The sequence below is a fragment of the Copadichromis virginalis genome, linkage group LG11 (genome assembly GCF_057382275.1).
Source record: "Copadichromis virginalis isolate Kocher_CV1m ecotype Utaka linkage group LG11, C_Virginalis_male_GT1.1, whole genome shotgun sequence".
In the NCBI taxonomy this organism is placed as follows: Eukaryota; Metazoa; Chordata; class Actinopteri; order Cichliformes; family Cichlidae; genus Copadichromis; species Copadichromis virginalis.
Window position 1 is genome coordinate 999,425 of NC_140628.1, and position 19,778 is coordinate 1,019,202.

General features: G+C 42.7%; 1 protein-coding gene and 1 long non-coding RNA gene across 3 annotated transcripts in view; one reads left to right on the top strand and one right to left on the bottom strand.

The window, feature by feature from the left end:
- The window catches only part of LOC146697894 (uncharacterized), a 30,605-nt gene that overhangs the window by 3,282 nt on the left and 7,545 nt on the right, over positions 1-19,778 (bottom strand). Inside the window, exon 3 of one of the 2 annotated variants that reach the window (XR_014922938.1) lies at positions 1,482-1,538. The exons of the other annotated variant lie outside the window; for it this stretch is intronic. This is a non-coding gene — a long non-coding RNA (uncharacterized LOC146697894). Of the gene's footprint in view, positions 1-1,481; positions 1,539-19,778 lie in introns of those variants that run through there. 2 annotated transcript variants of the gene reach the window in all.
- On the top strand, positions 360-14,790 carry LOC146697895 (uncharacterized). The gene is made up of 3 exons (XM_085472810.1): positions 360-707; positions 1,344-1,622; positions 13,473-14,790. The coding sequence occupies exons 1-3, from the start codon at positions 536-538 to the stop codon at positions 14,681-14,683; spliced, it is 1,662 nt and encodes a 553-aa protein (XP_085328936.1). The 5' UTR covers positions 360-535; the 3' UTR covers positions 14,684-14,790.

Below are 19,778 nucleotides of genomic sequence, written 5' to 3' on the forward strand. Positions count from 1 at the left end.
AGAGCTGTGCGTTTGCATTTTCAAATCTAGACATTATGTTTTGAACTTTTTACAAATGATTTCCACCAATGAAGACTCTGAGCACGCCACAAACACATTTAATGAACAGCATGTGTAATTCCTCATTTATTCTAGACCTACATCAAGCAATAAAATATTATAAAGCCGTGTGTTAGTATTCATTCACGTCAGACTTTTTGGTGTTGAGTATATGAATGATCAGTACTAGAATGGATATGATTCATTATGGATAAAAACCTGAATGAGGCCTTTTCTTTTCATTTTCTCTCCTTTATTATTTATAACACGTTGTTTATGTGTTTATGGCTCTGTTTGGTACATTTAAATAGGTTTTAGAAAGAAAGAAGGACGTTTATTCCAGGCGGAACAAAGTATTTGCACATCCTCCTCCTGCCGGAACTTCAGAGCGGGACACGAAGCGGAAGTAAACATTTTTAAAAGCCGGCAGTTTGGTTGTTCCAGCGTGAACTTTTGAAAGCTCGCTTTGTGCTGTGTGTGAGCTGAGGCAGTAACGATGCCTCCAGTTCAGTATCTGAGAGAGTTTATCAACGAGCGACTAACTGCTGCTGCTGAACAAATATTCTTGGAGTTTGAAAAAACGATCGTCCAGTACGAGGAAGAGATCGACCGTCAGCGCAGACTGCTGGATATCACCTGGAAACCCCAAATCAAGCTGCACAGGACAGGTGAGTGTCCCTCTGAGGGAGGATCCTGATCACAGCTCTGCGGGACGTTTCTGATTGTGAGGACTTTTTGGAGATGTGAGCTAACAAAGAGCAAACAGAGGACAGGACTGCGCTGCGCTGCATTCAAACAACAGGCGCTGAAATCAGCCTGGATTTGAGCTTTTCTCTGACCTGGATCCATCACTCAATCCTGTGAATTGTTTGAAAATCTTTTTGTTTGGCGGTGAAACGTGTGTTTGATGGTGCGTTCAGGTGCACCTCATAAACTCAGTAATCTAGCCTGAAAAGGTTTTTCCTTGATTTCCTTTCTTCTTCTGCAGAGCTGTAAAGAGTTCAGTGTTAATGTCATAACAATAAGGCTTTTTTTATTTCTCCATCAGTGACGTCAAAGTGGTCGCCCGGGCCCGTTGTGGTGATTGTCACAGTTCATAAAAGCTAAAGTCATACACAGCACGTGCACGGTTCCTGTGGTCACATTTCCACACGTCTTGTCTTTATCTGAATAAATGCAGATCTGAGATCAGTGACTTACAGCTGATTGGACGGCTTTACTCTCACACACATGGGCGACGCAGTCATGCTGTAAAGTCCTGTTAATGTTTCTGTGGTTGTGACGTCTTTCTTCTGTCTCTCCAGACGTCCCACAGCAGCAGGTCTGTGAGGAGGAGGAGGTTCTCCCTGAGCAGCAGCTCTGGAACCAGGAAAGAAGCTTCAATGTGGACCAGGAGGAACCAGAAGCTCCACAGATTAAAGAGGAACAGGAGGAACTGTGCAGCAGTCAGGAGGGAGAGCAGCTGGGACTGAAGGAGGAGCCTGAAGTTCGTAATGATCCTGTGCAGTACGAGGAAGAGATCGACCGTCAGCGCAGACTGCTAGATATCACCTGGAAACCAGAAATAAAGCTGCACAGGACAGGTGAGTGTCACTCTGAGGGAGGATCCTGATCACAGCTCTGTGGTACGTTTACTTTGAGGCTGCGGGGATGTTTCTGGAGGACAGAAGGTGAATGTGTCTCTGTTTAAACAAGCATTCAGCTCTAAACTCACCCGAGGACACTGCACTGAGGCAGGGTTGGGGTTTTCCTCTCACACTTCCAATTCAATTTTATTTATATAGCACCAAATCACAACAACAGACTCCTCAAGGCGCTTTATATTATACAGTAGATTCAGAGAAAAACCCAACAATCATATGACCCTCTATGAGCAGCACTTTGGTGACAGTGGGAAGGAAAAACTCCCTTTTAACAGGAAGAAACCTCCAGCAGAACCAGGCTCAGGGAGGGGCGGGGCCATCTGCTGTGATTGGTTGGAGTGAGAGAAGGAAGACAGGATAAAGACATGCTGTGGAAGAGAGACAGAGGTTAATAACAGATATGATTCAATGCAGAGAGGTCTGTTAACACATAGTGAGTGAGAAAGGTGACTGGAAAGGAAAAACTCAATGCATCATGGGAATCCCCGGCAGCCTATGTCTATTGCAGCATAACTAAGGGAGGATTCAGGGTCACCTGGTCCAGCCCTAACTATACAGTGGGGCAAAAAAGTATTTAGTCAGCCACCGATTGTGCAAGTTCCCCCACCTAAAATGATGACAGAGGTCAGTAATTTGCACCAGAGGTACACTTCAACTGTGAGAGACAGAATGTGAAAAAAAAATCCATGAATCCACATGGTAGGATTTGTAAAGAATTTATTGGTAAATTAGGGTGGAAAATAAGTATTTGGTCAATAACAAAAATACAACTCAATACTTTGTAACATAACCTTTGTTGGCAATAACAGAGGTCAAACGTTTACTATAGGTCTTTACCAGGTTTGCACACACAGTAGCTGGTATTTTGGCCCATTCCTCCATGCAGATCTTCTCGAGAGCAGTGATGTTTTGGGGCTGTCGCCGAGCAACACGGACTTTCAACTCCCGCCACAGATTTTCTATGGGGTTGAGGTCTGGAGACTGGCTAGGCCACTCCAGGACTTTCAAATGCTTCTTACGGAGCCACTCCTTTGTTGCCCGGGCGGTGTGTTTTGGATCATTGTCATGTTGGAAGACCCAGCCTCGTTTCATCTTCAAAGTTCTCACTGATGGAAGGAGGTTTTGGCTCAAAATCTCACGATACATGGCCCCATTCATTCTGTCCTTAACACGGATCAGTCGTCCTGTCCCCTTGGCAGAAAAACAGCCCCATAGCATGATGTTTCCACCCCCATGCTTCACAGTAGGTATGGTGTTCTTGGGATGCAACTCAGTATTCTTCTTCCTCCAAACACGACGAGTTGAGTTTATACCAAAAAGTTCTACTTTGGTTTCATCTGACCACATGACATTCTCCCAATCCTCTGCTGTATCATCCATGTGCTCTCTGGCAAACTTCAGACGGGCCTGGACATGCACTGGCTTCAGCAGCGGAACACGTCTGGCACTGCGGGATTTGATTCCCTGCCGTTGTAGTGTGTTACTGATGGTGACCTTTGTTACTTTGGTCCCAGCTCTCTGCAGGTCATTCACCAGGTCCCCCCGTGTGGTTCTGGGATCTTTGCTCACCGTTCTCATGATCATTTTGACCCCACGGGATGAGATCTTGCGTGGAGCCCCAGATGGAGGGAGATTATCAGTGGTCTTGTATGTCTTCCATTTTCTGATGATTGCTCCCACAGTTGATTTTTTCACACCAAGCTGCTTGCCTATTGTAGATTCACTCTTCCCAGTCTGGTGCAGGTCTACAATACTTTTCCTGGTGTCCTTCGAAAGCTCTTTGGTCTTGGCCATGGCGGAGTTTGGAGTCTGACTGTTTGAGGCTGTGGACAGGTGTCTTTTATACAGATGATGAGTTCAAACAGGTGCCATTCATACAGGTAACGAGTGGGGGACAGAAAAGCTTCTTACAGAAGACGTTACAGGTCTGTGAGAGCCAGAGATTTTCCTTGTTTGAGGTGACCAAATACTTATTTTCCACCCTGATTTACCAATAAATTCTTTACAAATCCTACCATGTGGATTCATGGATTTTTTTTTTTTTTCACATTCTGTCTCTCACAGTTGAAGTGTACCTCTGGTGCAAATTACTGACCTCTGTCATCATTTTAGGTGGGGGAACTTGCACAATCGGTGGCTGACTAAATACTTTTTTGCCCCACTGTATGCTTTAGCAAAAAGGAAAGTTTGAAGCCTAATCTTGAAAGTAGAGATAGTGTCTGTCTCCTGAATCCAAACTGGAAGCTGGTTCCACAGAAGAGGGGCCTGAAAACTGAAGGCTCTGCCTCCCATTCTACTTTTAAATACTCTAGGAACAACAAGTAGGCCTGCAGAGCGAGAGCGAAGTGCTCTAATAGGGTGATATGGTACTACAAGGTCATTAAGATAAGATGGGGCCTGATTATTTAAGACCTTGTATGTGAGGAGCAGGATTTTGATTCCTGGATTTAACAGGAAGCCAAAACAGGAGAAATCTGCTCTCTCTTTCTAGTCCCTGTCAGGACTCTTGCTGCAGCATTTTGGATTAGCTGAAGGCTTTTCAGGGAGTTTTTAGGACTTCCTGATAATAATGAATTACAGTCGTCCAGCCTGGAAGTAATAAATGCATGAACTAGTTTTTCAGCGTCACTCTGAGACAGGATATTTCTAACTTTAGAGATGTTGCGCAAATGGAAGAAAGCAGTCTTACATATGTGTTTAATATGTGCGTTGAAGGACATGTCCTGGTCAAAATGACTCCTCACAGCGTTACTGGAGGCCAAGGTAATGCCATCCAGAGGAAGAATCTGCTTAGATACCATATTTCTAAGCTTTTCAGGGCCGAGTACAATAACCTCAGTTTGATCTGAATTAAGAAGCAGAAAGTTAGCGGCCATCCAGGTCTTTATGTCTTTAAGACATTCCTGCAGTTTTTTTTTTTTTTTGTTTTTTTTTTCATTATTGAACTTTTAATTGCAAAGCAGGAAAACAGCAGTCACCAGCATATACATACACAGGACAAAGATGCATCTACATGTATAGCAGGACGTGGGAGGCAGAAAGAGAAAGCCAACAGCAATAGTAATAAACAATGAAAAAGGTTAACAATCGTCCCTTTGTTGCCAGGCTAAATCCCGTAAGCCCGATTTCAACCTCTGAGCAGAAGGAGTGTCCAGGTGGGCCAAAAAAGGGTCCCATATGCGATAGAAAAGGAAAGGTTTGTCCTTAAGTGCCGTAGAGAAGGCTTCCATTGGCATAATACATATCACAGACTGTAGCCACTGGTTGACAGATGGAGCCTTATCAGAAATCCACAGTACCATAATGCACTTTCGAGCGTAGTGCAGCAGTATGTGAAGGAGATCTTTGCTGCGAAAGCCGGCAGGTAGCTCATCATTTAGTCCTAACAAGCAAGTCCTTGGACCCAGATGCAGTCGGCAATTAAATATAGTACATAGCTTATCTATGAGTGATCTCCAAAACTGTAGAATAACAGGGCAGCTCCACAGACAATGAAAAAAGGAACCAACAGCAGACTGACATTTGTTACAGAGATTAGGCAAAGCTGGAAACATCATGTGTCTCTTCTCGGGTGTAATATAAAGCCTATTTATAAGTTTAAACTGCCTTTCCCAAATAGAATTAGATGCCAAGGCTTTAAAAGGACGACAACACAACTCATCCCAAGCTTCAGCATCTATAGCGCCTACGTCTGATTCCCATTGGCCCTTGATTTTGTTAGAGTCATCCATTCTAAGATCAGAGAGAATGTTATAAATCTTTTTAGTGATACATTTTAGTTGGGTAGTTTTTACCATGAGTGATTCTATAGGAGAAAGACCAAACCCTCCATTAAAATCCTTCAATTTAGAAGTAATATAGTGCTTTACCTGAAAGTACTTCAAAAAATCCTTATTGGTCAGACCAAACTTGCTTTTCAGTTGATTAAAAGTAAGAAGAGAGTTCTCATGAACAAGATCACCCACTGTATTAATCCCTTTTTGAGACCAGTCCGCAAAACCAGCCCGAAGACCAGGTAAGAAGTCAGGGTTTTCATGAATAGGAGTAAGAAGGGAGAAACAATTAAAATATCCTTCCAGGCGCCTGACTTTGCGCCAAACAACGAGCATATTCTTTAGCACCATATTATCTTGTGTTAGAACTGTGGCTTTACCTGAGGAAATATATAGCAGGTTCCGCAACGGATACCCTTTAAAGAAGCGGACTCAGCGCTGAGGTAAATGGAATCCGGATCATCCATAAACCAGTCTGTAAGAAATTTAAACTGTGCAGCCAAGAGGTATTGTGGGAAGGAGGGAGCGGCAAGACCGCCTTTCTGAACCGGCAAACACAGAAAACTGTATCTCAGCCTAGGTCTTTTCTTACGCCATATAAAAGAAATAATTGAACCATTTAATTTTGACAAAACCTTTTTGACAGAGCAAGCGGTAACATCTGGAATAAATACAAGAGGCGAGGGAGGATATTCATCTTGACCAGATGAATACGACCTAAGAGAGACAGAGGGAGGCTGCACCACCTACCCAAATCGCGATTGATGGTCTGAATTAAAGGGGTGTAGTTCAGACTATACATTTCTTTTAGATTCGGTGAAATCTTTACCCCTAAATAAGTGAAACCGGAGGGAGACCAACGAAAAGGCTGAGAAATGTTTGGATCAACCTCATTTAGAACAGAGAGGGGCATAGCCTCACTTTTAGAAAAATTGATCTTGTAACCTGAGAAGGAGCCGTATTGGGAAATTAACGCAACTAATCTAGGAATTTGAGTGAGCAGGATATTTTAGAAAAATTAAGACGTCATCTGCATAAAGTGAAATCTTATGTTGAGAATTGTTCAAACAGAGTCCTTCAATAGCAGCATCCTTCCTAATGGCTGTGGCAAGGGGTTCCATAGCCAGGGCGAATAACAAAGGGCTCAGCGGACAGCCCTGCCGACTGCCACGTTCAATACTGAAATTGTCCGACCTATAACCATTGGTAATCACTGCCGAAAGAGGGGAAGTATAAAGGATCTGAATCCATTTAACGAAGTTGTCACCTAAACCAAATTCTTGAAGTGTGAAAAGAAGAAACGGCCATTCCAGACGGTCAAAGGCCTTTTCAGCGTCAAGTGAGATGACTAGAGCCTCAGGGTTAAACAAAGATGAGTGCTGAATAATGTTAAGTAGGCGCCTCACGCTATGTGTGGAATACCGCCCCCGTATAAAACCAGTTTGATCATTCTTAACGATCGAAGGTAGTATTGGCTCAAGACGTACAGCCAGGACCTTAGCAAGTATCTTCAAATCAAGATTTAAAACAGATATAGGCCTATAGGAGGCGCATTCTTCTGGAGGTTTCCCCTTCTTCAGAATTAGCGAAATATTAGCCTCCATTAAGGAGGGGGGGAGAGTGCCTGCCTCAAAAGAGGACAGAAGCATCTTATGCAGTGGGGAAGTCAGACTAAACTTACTAAATTTCTTAAAAAATTCCCCTGTGAACCCGTCTGGACCCGGGGCTTTGTTATTTGGAAGCATCTGAATAACTTTCAAAATTTCACTTTGCGTTATAGGTTTACATAAATCATCCCTTTGGATTTCAGTAACTTTAGGTAAATTTAGTCCTAAGAAGAAGTGATGCATACCTTGTTCCAATGTTGATTTAAACTGGGAGGTATATAACTGCTTATAAAAAGTTTTAAAAGTATCATTAATAATTACATTGTCATATTTAGGTAAACCAGATGAGTCTCTAACACATGGGATATTACAACCAGCACCCTTATTATGAAGAAGATTGGCCAGATAGCGGTTAGGTTTATTAGCAAACTCATACAACCTCTGCCATGAAGAAAAGAGATTTCTCAGCCTTTCTTGTTAATAGTGCCTCCAAAGCTGTTTTAACCACCTGAATTTCATTCCTTAATTGCTCTGATGGTGATTCATTATGTTTAGCCTGCAGTTTGTGCAAATCCAGTTCCAATTTCCGTTGTTCCATCTGATTTTTCCGCTTCAGGCCTGCTGAATATGATATAATCAGTCCATGAGTGTAAGCCTTCAGGGTGTCCCAAAGCAGGCCTGGAGAAACTTCAGGGGTTGCATTAACCTTTAAAAAATGTTCAAGCTGATCATTTAAAAATATTTCGAATTTTGGGTCGTGAATCAAAAAATTGTTAAATCTCCAGGTATGAGACCGAGGGACAGGATTTAGATCGCTTAGCTGAACAAAAACCGGCGCATGATCTGATATAATAATATCGCCTATTGTACATCTCAAAATGTTTCCCAGTGATAGTTTGGGGGTGAAAACGAGATCGATCCTACTACTTGTTCTATGAACACCGGAAAAAAAAGTAAATTCTTTATCGTTAGGATGAAGAGTCCGCCAGGTATCAACCAGATCAAGTTCGTTACAAGTATCTAAAAGTGCTTTGGCCCTTGTAGACATTTGAATTTGTTTAGGAGGGGATCTGTCCTTAGTTGTAGAAAAATAACAATTAAAATCACCGGCTATCACAGAATTATCACAAACCCAATCAGAAAAGGAAGAGAAAGTATGAGCAATAAAGTCGTTAGACTGTACTGGCGGAAAGTAAATATTCAGAAATGACACCGCCTGACCACCTAGGGTGCCCTTTAAGGAAACATATCTACCAGACTTATCACAAATTGTTTGGTCAACTGTCAGCAGTAGGTGTTTATGTATTAAAATGGCTGCACCGCGACTCTTACTCGTAAAGGAGGAACTAAAAACTTGACCGACCCAATCACGTTTCAGTTTTAGATGCTCCTGAGGAGACAGGTGAGTTTCTTGCAACAAGGCAACATGTACATTCTCCCTCTTAAGAAAGCTCAATATTTTTTTTCCGTTTAACAGGGTTATGTATACCTCCTACATTCCAGGAACAAACATTTAACACTGAATTATCACTTATCATACAATATTTGAAATAAGCATGGAACCTCGCTCAGGTGACCAAAGCATAGCTGATATGTAGGGCTCCCAAACACTGCTCTACAACACCAGTGGCAAGTAAAATACACATAGAAAAACAAACGTACTGCTTTGCTAACAATTAACAAAAAACTATTTACAAGAAACAGAACCGTCAAGAAACCAGTGAGTATGGAGGTCAGACAAAGGTCTCCAACGCCCAGCAGGGGGCGCAAGCAAACTTTCCAACTTGGACATAGAAAGATGCTGGACCAGAGTCTTTTCTTAATCAGTAACGTGAAACAGCTGCCCGCCCGCAGCTAAAACAAGGATTCGGATTATAAATGGCTAAATAAAATAGTCTATATGTATGGGGTTATTATCTCCGCGCAGACCCGAAAAGAAAAAAAGAAACCAAACAGAAAAAAAATAACAATAATAAAAAATAAATAAATAAATAAAAAAGTAAAAAGAAAGGAGGAGACGAGGGATTGGCGAATGCCTCACGTATGGGACAGGAGCACAGATCAACAGTCCGCTGGAGCCACTGAGGATGAGCGCGGTCCCGCCCCTTGAGGCACGTTATCCAGGTAAGCTGAGGCTGCTTCTGGAGTTCTAAAAGATTTCTCCTGGCCATCGATCTTGATCCTAAGGACAGCCGGGTACATCATGGCGAAGGGGACACCCATCTCCCTGAGGCGTTGTTTGACGTGGTAGAATCCCTGGCGTTTCTTCAGAACAGCGGCGGAGAAGTCCTCGAATATCATAATAGGAATGCTGTTATGAAATAAGGACTGCTTCCTCGTAGCCATTTGCATGATCCGTGCTTTATCCTGGAAGTTGTGGAGCTTTATGATGACCGTGCGGGGCCGCTGGGCACTGGAAGGGAGGCGTGCAAGCACCCGGTGGCAGCGATCGATTTTAACAGCGCCGCCCTTGAAACTCACAGCCACCAACTCCGGTAACCACGTTTTGAAAAAAGACACAGGGTTGGTACCTTCACTGCCTTCGGGTAGCCCAATAACACGTATGTTACACCGTCGGCTCCTGTTCTCCAAGTCATCAATCTTATCCAAAGCGGCCTCCAGCTTAAGCTCCACTTCAGAAATCTTGGCGCCATATCCCACTGTAACATCTTCCTGCGTTGATATACGCACCTCTGCCTCCTTCATTTTAACATCCAATGCAGAGATGTTAGCTGCGCATGTTTCCAGTCTTTTCAGAACCGGATCAATCTTCTTCTCAAAGGAGGCCTCCACAGCCTTCTGCAGCTGCGCCGATACCATCTCCACCAATTTGTCGACGTCCATTTGGCCGAGAAGTGGGGACGACTGGGCCTCCGCCATAACCGCTACAGCATGATCGCTGAGTGGAGGGTGATTTTCTCCGGATTTGCCCGGTTTCGACCTGAGGTTGAGCATAAAAGTGGTATCGTGCCATCTCTACTTTTCACTAGAGATGGCACGATACCACTTTTTTATGTCCGATACTGATATCCAAATTTATGATATCTGCCGATACCGATATGAATCCGATATAGTGTTTTTTTTAATCAACAAAACTGTTTTTTTTAAATATCTTGCTGCATTTTGTATAAGTTCATACTCAAGTTTAAAACAACAACAACACTAAAGCTATTCTGTTATACCTGTATGCAAAAAAAAAAAAAAAACTTCATAGTTCCGAAATACTGATCAATCTAATAAACTTAAACCTACACCATCCTCCCTATTCTGGTATTTTAAAGAGTACTTAGCATAAATATTAAGCAACCTAACTAATAGGGTTCCAACTCCCAGCAACAACAAAAATAAATAAATAAAAAATAGGGAACCACCCCTCACGCTCCTCATGATGCTTAATCGATGTAATCAACCTTAATTTGATGCAGTGTGAAAAACAATGCACAGAAATCAATTATTTTTCAAGAAATATTAAATAGATTCAACATCTTTCTTCAACAGAATTGCAGACTGCACAGATGGTACCTTCCCAAAGGAAAAAGTACTATAGCTTACTAGGGTATATTAGACTTAACAGTTACTATATACAGTAATGGACTTCTATACATTTTACATCAGATTAAAACTTTGGTGTAAGATTCAGATAATTATTTATTAAAAGCTAGATATTTTAAATGAGAGTAAGAAAGAAAAGTATGTCTTTGTGCCCCCTTTTCCCTGTTAATGCCCTATCGGCCCCCCTGGCTAAACTTTGCTAGATCCGCCCCTGCACAGTTACAGCAGTCAGCTGCGTAGAAAAGGATCCTGGTGTAGAAAGTATTAAATACATTCTAACAACAGCTGATCAAGCTTAAACGTGCTGCTGTTGTTCAGCCGCTGGTTTCCTCTTTCTGGTGCAAAGTGGGCCAAAAACAAACAAGAGAGACGGACTCCCGACAGAAAAGCCGATCAGCTGATCATTAAGCAGTTTCATGATTGAAGTAGCAGCAAGAAGAGGCAGTCGCTCCATATATCGGTTGTTAAGCTTAACGCTGGAATGCTTTACAAACATTCAGAGATGGACTTGCACACTTGCTTTACTTCTCTCTGTGATAACTTTGTTGGAGATGAAATGTCGGTTTGGTGGCGAAGCTCCAAATGCTATCCAGACCACCGACAGGTCCTGCATGCCACAGCCGCTCTATCACGTGATGCATACTGCTCCGACGTGCTAACGTTCTGAGGTGAGTTACGGCGTGTTGCAAGTTTTGTGAGGTGCTTTCGAGATATTTAATGGATCGGATTACATTTTTTATTTTTCTCCGATATCCGATCCAGTAATTTAGGTCAGTATCGGACCGATACAGATACGTAATATCGGATCGGTCCATCTCTACTTTTCACACAGCTGAATAAACGTCAAGCTGAAAACTGATTAAACAGAAGTGTGAGATGGTCGAGAATTTACTCCAGTGTCGTGTTATATTTTAGATAGCAAGGAGCAGATGGCTGAGTTTATTAAACTCCACCAGGACAAACTGCAAAGGTCATTAAACGTTTAATAAACTATCATCTTGTCTTCATTTTTAGTTAGCACATACCTTAAACACTTAAAGCTGTAAGCTAATGATAGTTATATAAGAGCAGACGCTGCTGGTGCAATACGTTTTACGTCCAATGGATGATGATCTGATTAGTCGACTAATCGCAAAATTAATCGTTGACTAATCGACTATCAGAATAATTGTTTGTGCCAGTCGAAGGTGACACTTGGGTGAAAATCAAATCTCAGGACATACCACAATTCACGGATCACATTAACTCGGTGGACCGACACATCAAATTCACCAGCGAGGATATGAAAAGTGGCAGGTTAGCCTTCTTTGAGTGTGAGATTTCCATCAGTAATGGGGGACATCTAAAAGCTGATGTGTACCAGAAACCTATGCATACAGATCAGTATCTAAGGTTTGACTCTCATCATCCACTGGAACACAAACTGGGTGTCATTAGGATGCTACACCACAGAGTGAACACCATCCCCACTGACCCAGCAGCCAGGGAAGCGGAAAAACAGCACATCAGGAATAGGGATGGGTACCGGTATCCGGTGCCATTGTGGCCATATGCTTTTTTTTTTTTTTTTTTTTTTTTTTTTTTTTTCCTGAATTGTCACACACTTTGGATTCTAGCCAATCATTTAACTTTAGCAAGGATAGTAGGCGGGTCCAGGTACGTACGTTCTTTTAGAGCAGAGCTACAGATTAAAAATGCTCAAGGCGAAGCGGTCAAAGTCTGGCTGTACTTCACAGCAAAATATGCAAACTCAGCCGCAACAAGTGCTTTAAGCTGATACTGTGATACTGTCAAAGGAGGTAACACCTCAAATCTGATGAAACACCTGGCGACGCATAGCGTTTTTTTTTTGTTTTTTTTTTAAAAGCCGAGAAATGCACCGTATTTGATAGCTTACTGCGAAACCTCACGCAGTGCACATCTACTGCGGGTGTGGTGCCTGTTGTCGGACCCAGAGTTAGCAACATCCCTCAAGAACCCAAAGAGGAGAGTCCTGGCCCCTAGCCCTGCCAGTGTAGCAGAAATGATGAGGATGATGATGCAGCAGCAGCCGTTCTTCTCTGCGTGAGTAGCTTAATGTTGTTCGTGTGTAATTTACGTTGAGTAGGCTAACCACGTTATTACATTAATGCATGTAAGGTGAACTAGCAAACACCGTCGTAGTTACATGCAGCTGTGTTCTTGTTTGATGGCAGATACTCCCTTCACCCTGGCCAAAAAGGCTAAAATGACCAAAGAAAAAGTGGAAAACAGTTAAACATGAGAGGTTTTGGACAAGGTTTATGGTTTTGTTTTGTTTTTTTTTCCACTGTTTAAGCACTGCTTCCATCCAAGAGTGATACCATATATGCCCCATAGCTGCAGAAAAGGCTAACATTGTTATCTTTTTACAAAAAAACAGCTGAACATGAGAGGTTTTTGGACCAATTTTGTGTTCTCCATTCTTTAAGCACCGGTTTGAGCACCATTTAAGCACCAGCACAGTTTCAAAAGTACCGATTTGGCACCGGTATCGGATAAAACCTAAATGATACCCATCCCTAATCAAGAAGGCCCTGAGTAAATGTGGTTATCCCAGCTGGACTTTTGTCAAAGCTGGAGAAGAGCAAAAGAGAAAGATAAGATAAGATAACCTTTATTAGTCCCACACGTGGGAAATTTGTTACCCTCAGTGATCCCGTATGTGTCAGTAGTATGGGAACAATTGAGACCCATTTTCTCTAAACTCTGTGGCTTTCAAACCACAAAACAGGTGAACTCGGGTGTCAGTCCACATACATGAGTGATGCAGTCATGCTGTAAAGTCCTGTTAATGTTTCTGTGGTTGCATCAGTAACTTTTTCCTTCTGTCCCTGTAGACGTCCCACAGCAGCATATCTATGAGGAACAGGAGGTTCTCCCTGAGCAGCAGCTCTGTGACCAGGAGAGGAGCTCCAGTGTGGAGCAGAAGGACCCAGAACCTCCACAAATTAAAGAGGAACAGGAGGAACTGTGCAGCAGTCAGGAAGGAGAGCAGCTGGGACTGAAGGAGGAGCCTGATACCTTTATGGTGACTGCTGCTGAGGAAGGAGAGCACAGTGAACCAGGAGGAGATGGGGAGCAGCTCCTCTGTGATGACTCTCCTCAAAGTGAAAGCACAGATGAAGAATCCAGCAAGTGTGAAGAGTCAGGGCTAAGCGAAACTGTGACCTCAGTGTCAAAGAAGAGACAGAAGCGAGACAGAAGTCACAATGATGTGGAGAGCCGGACTGTGTCTGATGTTTGCCAAAAATCCATCAAGAATCAGGCCCAAAGAAAGAAACCCCACATTGATGTGAAACCGTATCCTTGTGATACATGTGGGAAAAGTTTCAGAGCTAGAAGTACATGGAAACATCACCTTGCAATTCACACTGGTGAGAGGCCATATCCCTGTGATACATGTGGGAAAAGTTTCAGTCGAAGCGGTACTCTGTATATTCACATGAGAACCCACACAGGTGAGAGGCCATATCCCTGTGATACGTGTGGGAAAAGTTTCAGTCGAAGCAGTAATTTGTATGATCACATGAGAATCCACACAGGTGAGAAGCCATATCCCTGTGATACATGTGGGAAATGTTTTACTCAAAGCAGTCGTTTGTATATTCACAGGAGAACCCACACAGGTGAGAGGCCATATCCTTGTGATACGTGTGGGAAAAGTTTCAGTCGAAGCAGTAATTTGTATAATCACAGGAGAACCCACACAGGTGAGAGGCCATATCCCTGTGATACATGTGGGAAAAGTTTCAGTCGAAGCAGTAATTTGTATATTCACAGGAGAACCCACACAGGTGAGAGGCCATATCCCTGTGATATATGTGGGAAAAGTTTCAGTCGAAGCAGTACTTTGTATATTCACATGAGAACCCACACAGGTGAGAGGCCATATCCCTGTGATATATGTGGGAAAAGTTTCAGTCGAAGCAGCCATTTGTATATTCACAGGAGAACCCACACAGGTGAGAGGCCATATCCCTGTGAAACATGTGGGAAAAGTTTCAGTCGAAAAAGTATATTGATGCATCACAAGAAAACTCACAGGTGAAAAGCCAGAGGCTCGTAAAATGTTTCAGTGTGAGTAGGAATTTGATAGACTGCATGAGAACTCTCACAGGTTGTTGTTTTCCAGAAATAAATGTCTTTTATGCTGTATTCCTGTTTGTGGTCAGTGTTTTATGTGAGACTTTGAAGTTGAAGCTGAGAATCCCTCTGGCCCTTTCTGCCTGCTTCAGTCTGTAATGGTCTGTTTAGAGCAGTTTTTTTTTTTTTTTTTTTGTTTTTCTCATGCATTCATTTATTTTTTTGATTTTTATCCACTTGTTTTGGGGTTTCTTTTCAGCCTTTAGAGGTGATCCTAAAAATCTGTAACCTTATGTACCATATATTTTGAAGTATAAGACACACTTAAAATCTTTTAATTTTCTTAAAAATCGACAGTGCGCTTTATAATCCAGTGCACCTTATGTATGAATTCTGTTTGTGCTTACTGACCTCAAACGGATTTTATGTGGTATACGGTGCTCAAAAATCTGTCAAAAAATGTTTTAGTACGACTTTGGTAAGCTACGAAGCCGCACCGCTTGATGGATATTCGGATCATTATGGCTACCGTAGTCAGGAGCCTCGCGGAGTAATCTGGGTCCTAAACTCCGCTTCAGGTCCCAAAATCAAACGAACACTGCGCATCACTGAGAGTTACAAAATGTCTAAATTCTTTCATCTTTAATAAAATGATCAGTGTGGCTTCTCTACCAGGTGTAACAATTAAATTAGACTTCTGGCTTAGACGGTGTAGCTGTAAGCCACATGTTTCGGAGCTCTGCTGCATTTTTTTTTTTTTTTTTTCAAATTCTGAAATTTCCTACTTCACACTTTTCTAAACTCTTATCCTGTTATACCCGAAGGAAGAGACAAGGTACAGTGGGGCAAAAAAGTATTTAGTCAGCCACCGATTGTGCAAGTTCCCCCACCTAAAATGATGACAGAGGTCAGTAATTTGCACCAGAGGTACACTTCAACTGTGAGAGACAGAATGTGAAAAAAAAATCCATGAATCCACATGGTAGGATTTGTAAAGAATTTATTGGTAAATCAGGGTGGAAAATAAGTATTTGGTCACCTCAAACAAGGAAAATCTCTGGCTCTCACAGACCTGTAACGTCTTCTGTAAGAAGCTTTTCTGTCCCCCACTCGTTACCTGTATGAATGGCACCTGTTTGAACTCATCATCTGTATAAAAGACACCTGTCCACAGCCTCAAACAGTCAGACTCCAAACTCCGCCATGGCCAAGACCAAAGAGCTTTCGAAGGACACCAGGAAAAGTATTGTAGACCTGCACCAGACTGGGAAGAGTGAATCTACAATAGGCAAGCAGCTTGGTGTGAAAAAATCAACTGTGGGAGCAATCATCAGAAAATGGAAGACATACAAGACCACTGATAATCTCCCTCGATCTGGGGCTCCACGCAAGATCTCATCCCGTGGGGTCAAAATGATCATGAGAACGGTGAGCAAAGATCCCAGAACCACACGGGGGGACCTGGTGAATGACCTGCAGAGAGCTGGGACCAAAGTAACAAAGGTCACCATCAGTAACGCACTACAACGGCAGGGAATCAAATCCCGCAGTGGCAGACGTGTTCCGCTGCTGAAGCCAGTGCATGTCCAGGCCCGTCTGAAGTTTGCCAGAGAGCACATGGATGATACAGCAGAGGATTGGGAGAATGTCATGTGGTCAGATGAAACCAAAGTAGAACTTTTTGGTATAAACTCAACTCGTCGTGTTTGGAGGAAGAAGAATACTGAGTTGCATCCCAAGAACACCATACCTACTGTGAAGCATGGGGGTGGAAACATCATGCTATGGGGCTGTTTTTCTGCCAAGGGGACAGGACGACTGATCCGTGTTAAGGACAGAATGAATGGGGCCATGTATCGTGAGATTTTGAGCCAAAACCTCCTTCCATCAGTGAGAACTTTGAAGATGAAACAAGGCTGGGTCTTCCAACATGACAACGATCCAAAACACACCGCCCGGGCAACAAAGGAGTGGCTCCGTAAGAAGCATTTGAAAGTCCTGGAGTGGCCTAGCCAGTCTCCAGACCTCAACCCCATAGAAAATCTGTGGCGGGAGTTGGAAGTCCGTGTTGCTCGGCGACAGCCCCAAAACATCACTGCTCTCGAGAAGATCTGCATGGAGGAATGGGCCAAAATACCAGCTACTGTGTGTGCAAACCTGGTAAAGACCTATAGTAAACGTTTGACCTCTGTTATTGCCAACAAAGGTTATGTTACAAAGTATTGAGTTGTATTTTTGTTATTGACCAAATACTTATTTTCCACCCTGATTTACCAATAAATTCTTTACAAATCCTACCATGTGGATTCATGGATTTTTTTTTCACATTCTGTCTCTCACAGTTGAAGTGTACCTCTGGTGCAAATTACTGACCTCTGTCATCATTTTAAGTGGGGGAACTTGCACAATCGGTGGCTGACTAAATACTTTTTTGCCCCACTGTAAATGTCTCACAAGGAAATGGACATGACAAAGTTTGCAGCTAGTGTGCTACATGATGGCGTTGAGGACGAGGAAGAAACTAACAAGGCTGTTACATCAGCACACTGCCAGTTGAAAATAAAAGTTGAAAATTCTGAAAGCTCTCGACACACTTAAGTCAGAGTTTTCCGGCAGACTGGACCCTGTGCTTTCCGCTGTGCGAGAAGACATACAGGGATGCGTTGAGAGAGTGACACAAGTGGAGAATCGCAGTTAAAAAGCTGGAAAAGGAGGCAGAGACGCTCCGTTCAAAGGTCAATGACCTAGAAAACAAGTCGCAGATCCAACTTGAGATTGATCAACCTACCTGAAGGAGCAGAACGAAGAGATGCATGCGCTTTCATGGAGAGCTGGCTCTCCAAAACACTCTAAGGAGCCCACTGGATGTTGAAAGATGTCACAGTCTTCCCTCAAATAATTCCTAGGTGCCTCAGCCTGTCATTATGAAGTTTTTAAACTTCAGAGACTAAGGCTACTTTCACACTGCAGGCAAAATCGCATCAAGTCCGACTTTTCTGACCCTATGCAACCCATATCCAATCATGCTATGACAGTGTGAACAGTACAAATCCGATATTTTCAAATCCGATCTGGGTCACTTTCGTATGTGGTCCTGAATCCGATACATATCTGATGTTTTAGAAAGCGACTGCTGTTTGAATAGTCATGTCGCATTAAATCCGTCTTTTACGTCACTGACACAAGACAGACGCCAATTATCAGCTCCAGAGAAGCGCCCAATAAGACATTGCGAACGCTTCCTGGCCATCCCATGTAGATGTTAGTGAAACTGTCTGGAAGACAACGTTGGAGAACCATGAACATTTTATTTGTACTGTATAATCTGCAGATTCTGACAGAAATCTGCAACTATCCTTTGAAGCACCGCTCCTCTAAAACAGCAATAAGGATAATTATTTGGCCGTATGTAAATACCAAAATAACTATAACTTAAAGCAAAATTGGGAAACGTAAAGTCCGAAACAAGTCTTTATATTAACGGCCAACAATCCTGTTTGGTCTGGGTCTAAACAGAGCGTGTTGTGTGTGACATCTTCTTTTGCGCATGCGGGCCGCTTTGAGGGTTCACACTAGAGCGCGTTTGCTCTTTCTTTTTCTTCTCTCCTTTTTTAAAAAATTCACTATTATTACTATTTTACCTTCCCAAGAATGGCCATCTTCATATTTTCAGCTTTAATCTACTGCAGTCAACTTACTATCTACAATTATGTCCCAATCTATGACTATTAAGATAACATCCTGGAACTGTAGGGTTTAAATAAAGTGAGTAAGGTGAAACAGGTATTGACTATGTGCACGAGACAATACTAACTTCCTGGTTTGAGACCGGATGTGGGGTTGTACATTTCCGGCAGCTTTACTTTGCGGTCAATCGCTACTGCGAAGATATATCCTCCAAAATCATGTCCAGACCTCGAAAACGGAAAGATGGCGTTAAGTTACAAAGAGCAGAAGGTGGGAACACTCACCGCTGCTGTGTCATAAAAAATCTAATGATCAATTTTGACGTTTAAAGCGTTTAGATCGATCAGTTGTTTACATCACTCAACACAAGCAGAACTGCATCACTGCAGCAGAAGAGACATCGTCCACACTCAGAAGCACATCTCTGTATAGTGACTGGTCTCATGATCTAAACAGGCAAATGTTCAGCATTCAAACTACAGGTGAAGAACAGTCAAACCAGATGTTTCCCGTTATGTCGAGATCAGCTAGTCAAGTACACACCTACACAGCATGTCAACAAACCGTGAAAACCACACAAAAATGAATGATTGTAAGGGTTTCTATACATTAGTATGTACGAAGGGTATGTTGTGACTTACCTTCAAAATTACAGCGGTCCCTAGCTATAACGCGGTTCACCTTTCACCTCGCTGTTTCACAGATTTTTTTAGTGCAAGTTTGCGGCGTAGCCCTCGCAGCTCCTGCTGGTTGATTAATAGGCTGGTGTGAAAAATTGCTGCCAGGTTTCTTGAAATGAGAGCTGCTCCATCCAAAGTGGGATGGATGCCGCTTGTGCTAACAAGACCAGGTTTCCCCCATAATGTTTCACAATTATCTATAAAGCCCAAATCGTTTTTAGGACATGTCCATTCTGGTCCGATGGGGTAGAAGCTTTTTAATAAAGTTCATTTTTACCATGCATTGCAATGCATGCTCAGAATAGAGTTGATACACTCCTTGTTAGAAGGATATGAGCACTAACCCCACAGTGTGAAGGGTAAACTAAGAGGCATAGAGTTGAGTGTTGAAGGTAAATTGCTCCACACTTATAGAACACTGCTTCAGATAGATAGAGGCTGCCTTGGCTTTGTGTGGGGTATAACATGGTGTTCCAGTCAAAAATAATTGAAACTTGTGATTTGTCAGTTAAATTGGAAATAACATGTCTGGTAACAACTGTAAGGTAGGAAGGAGTTTTCTCACACAGGAGAAGATCCCTGACTTGAGGTCAAAGACCGTTGCCATGCAGAAGGACCACGAGGAGAACAAATCAGGGAGCACCGAGTCTAAAACAGGGAATCTGCACATCAATAGCCAATTACAAATGTTTC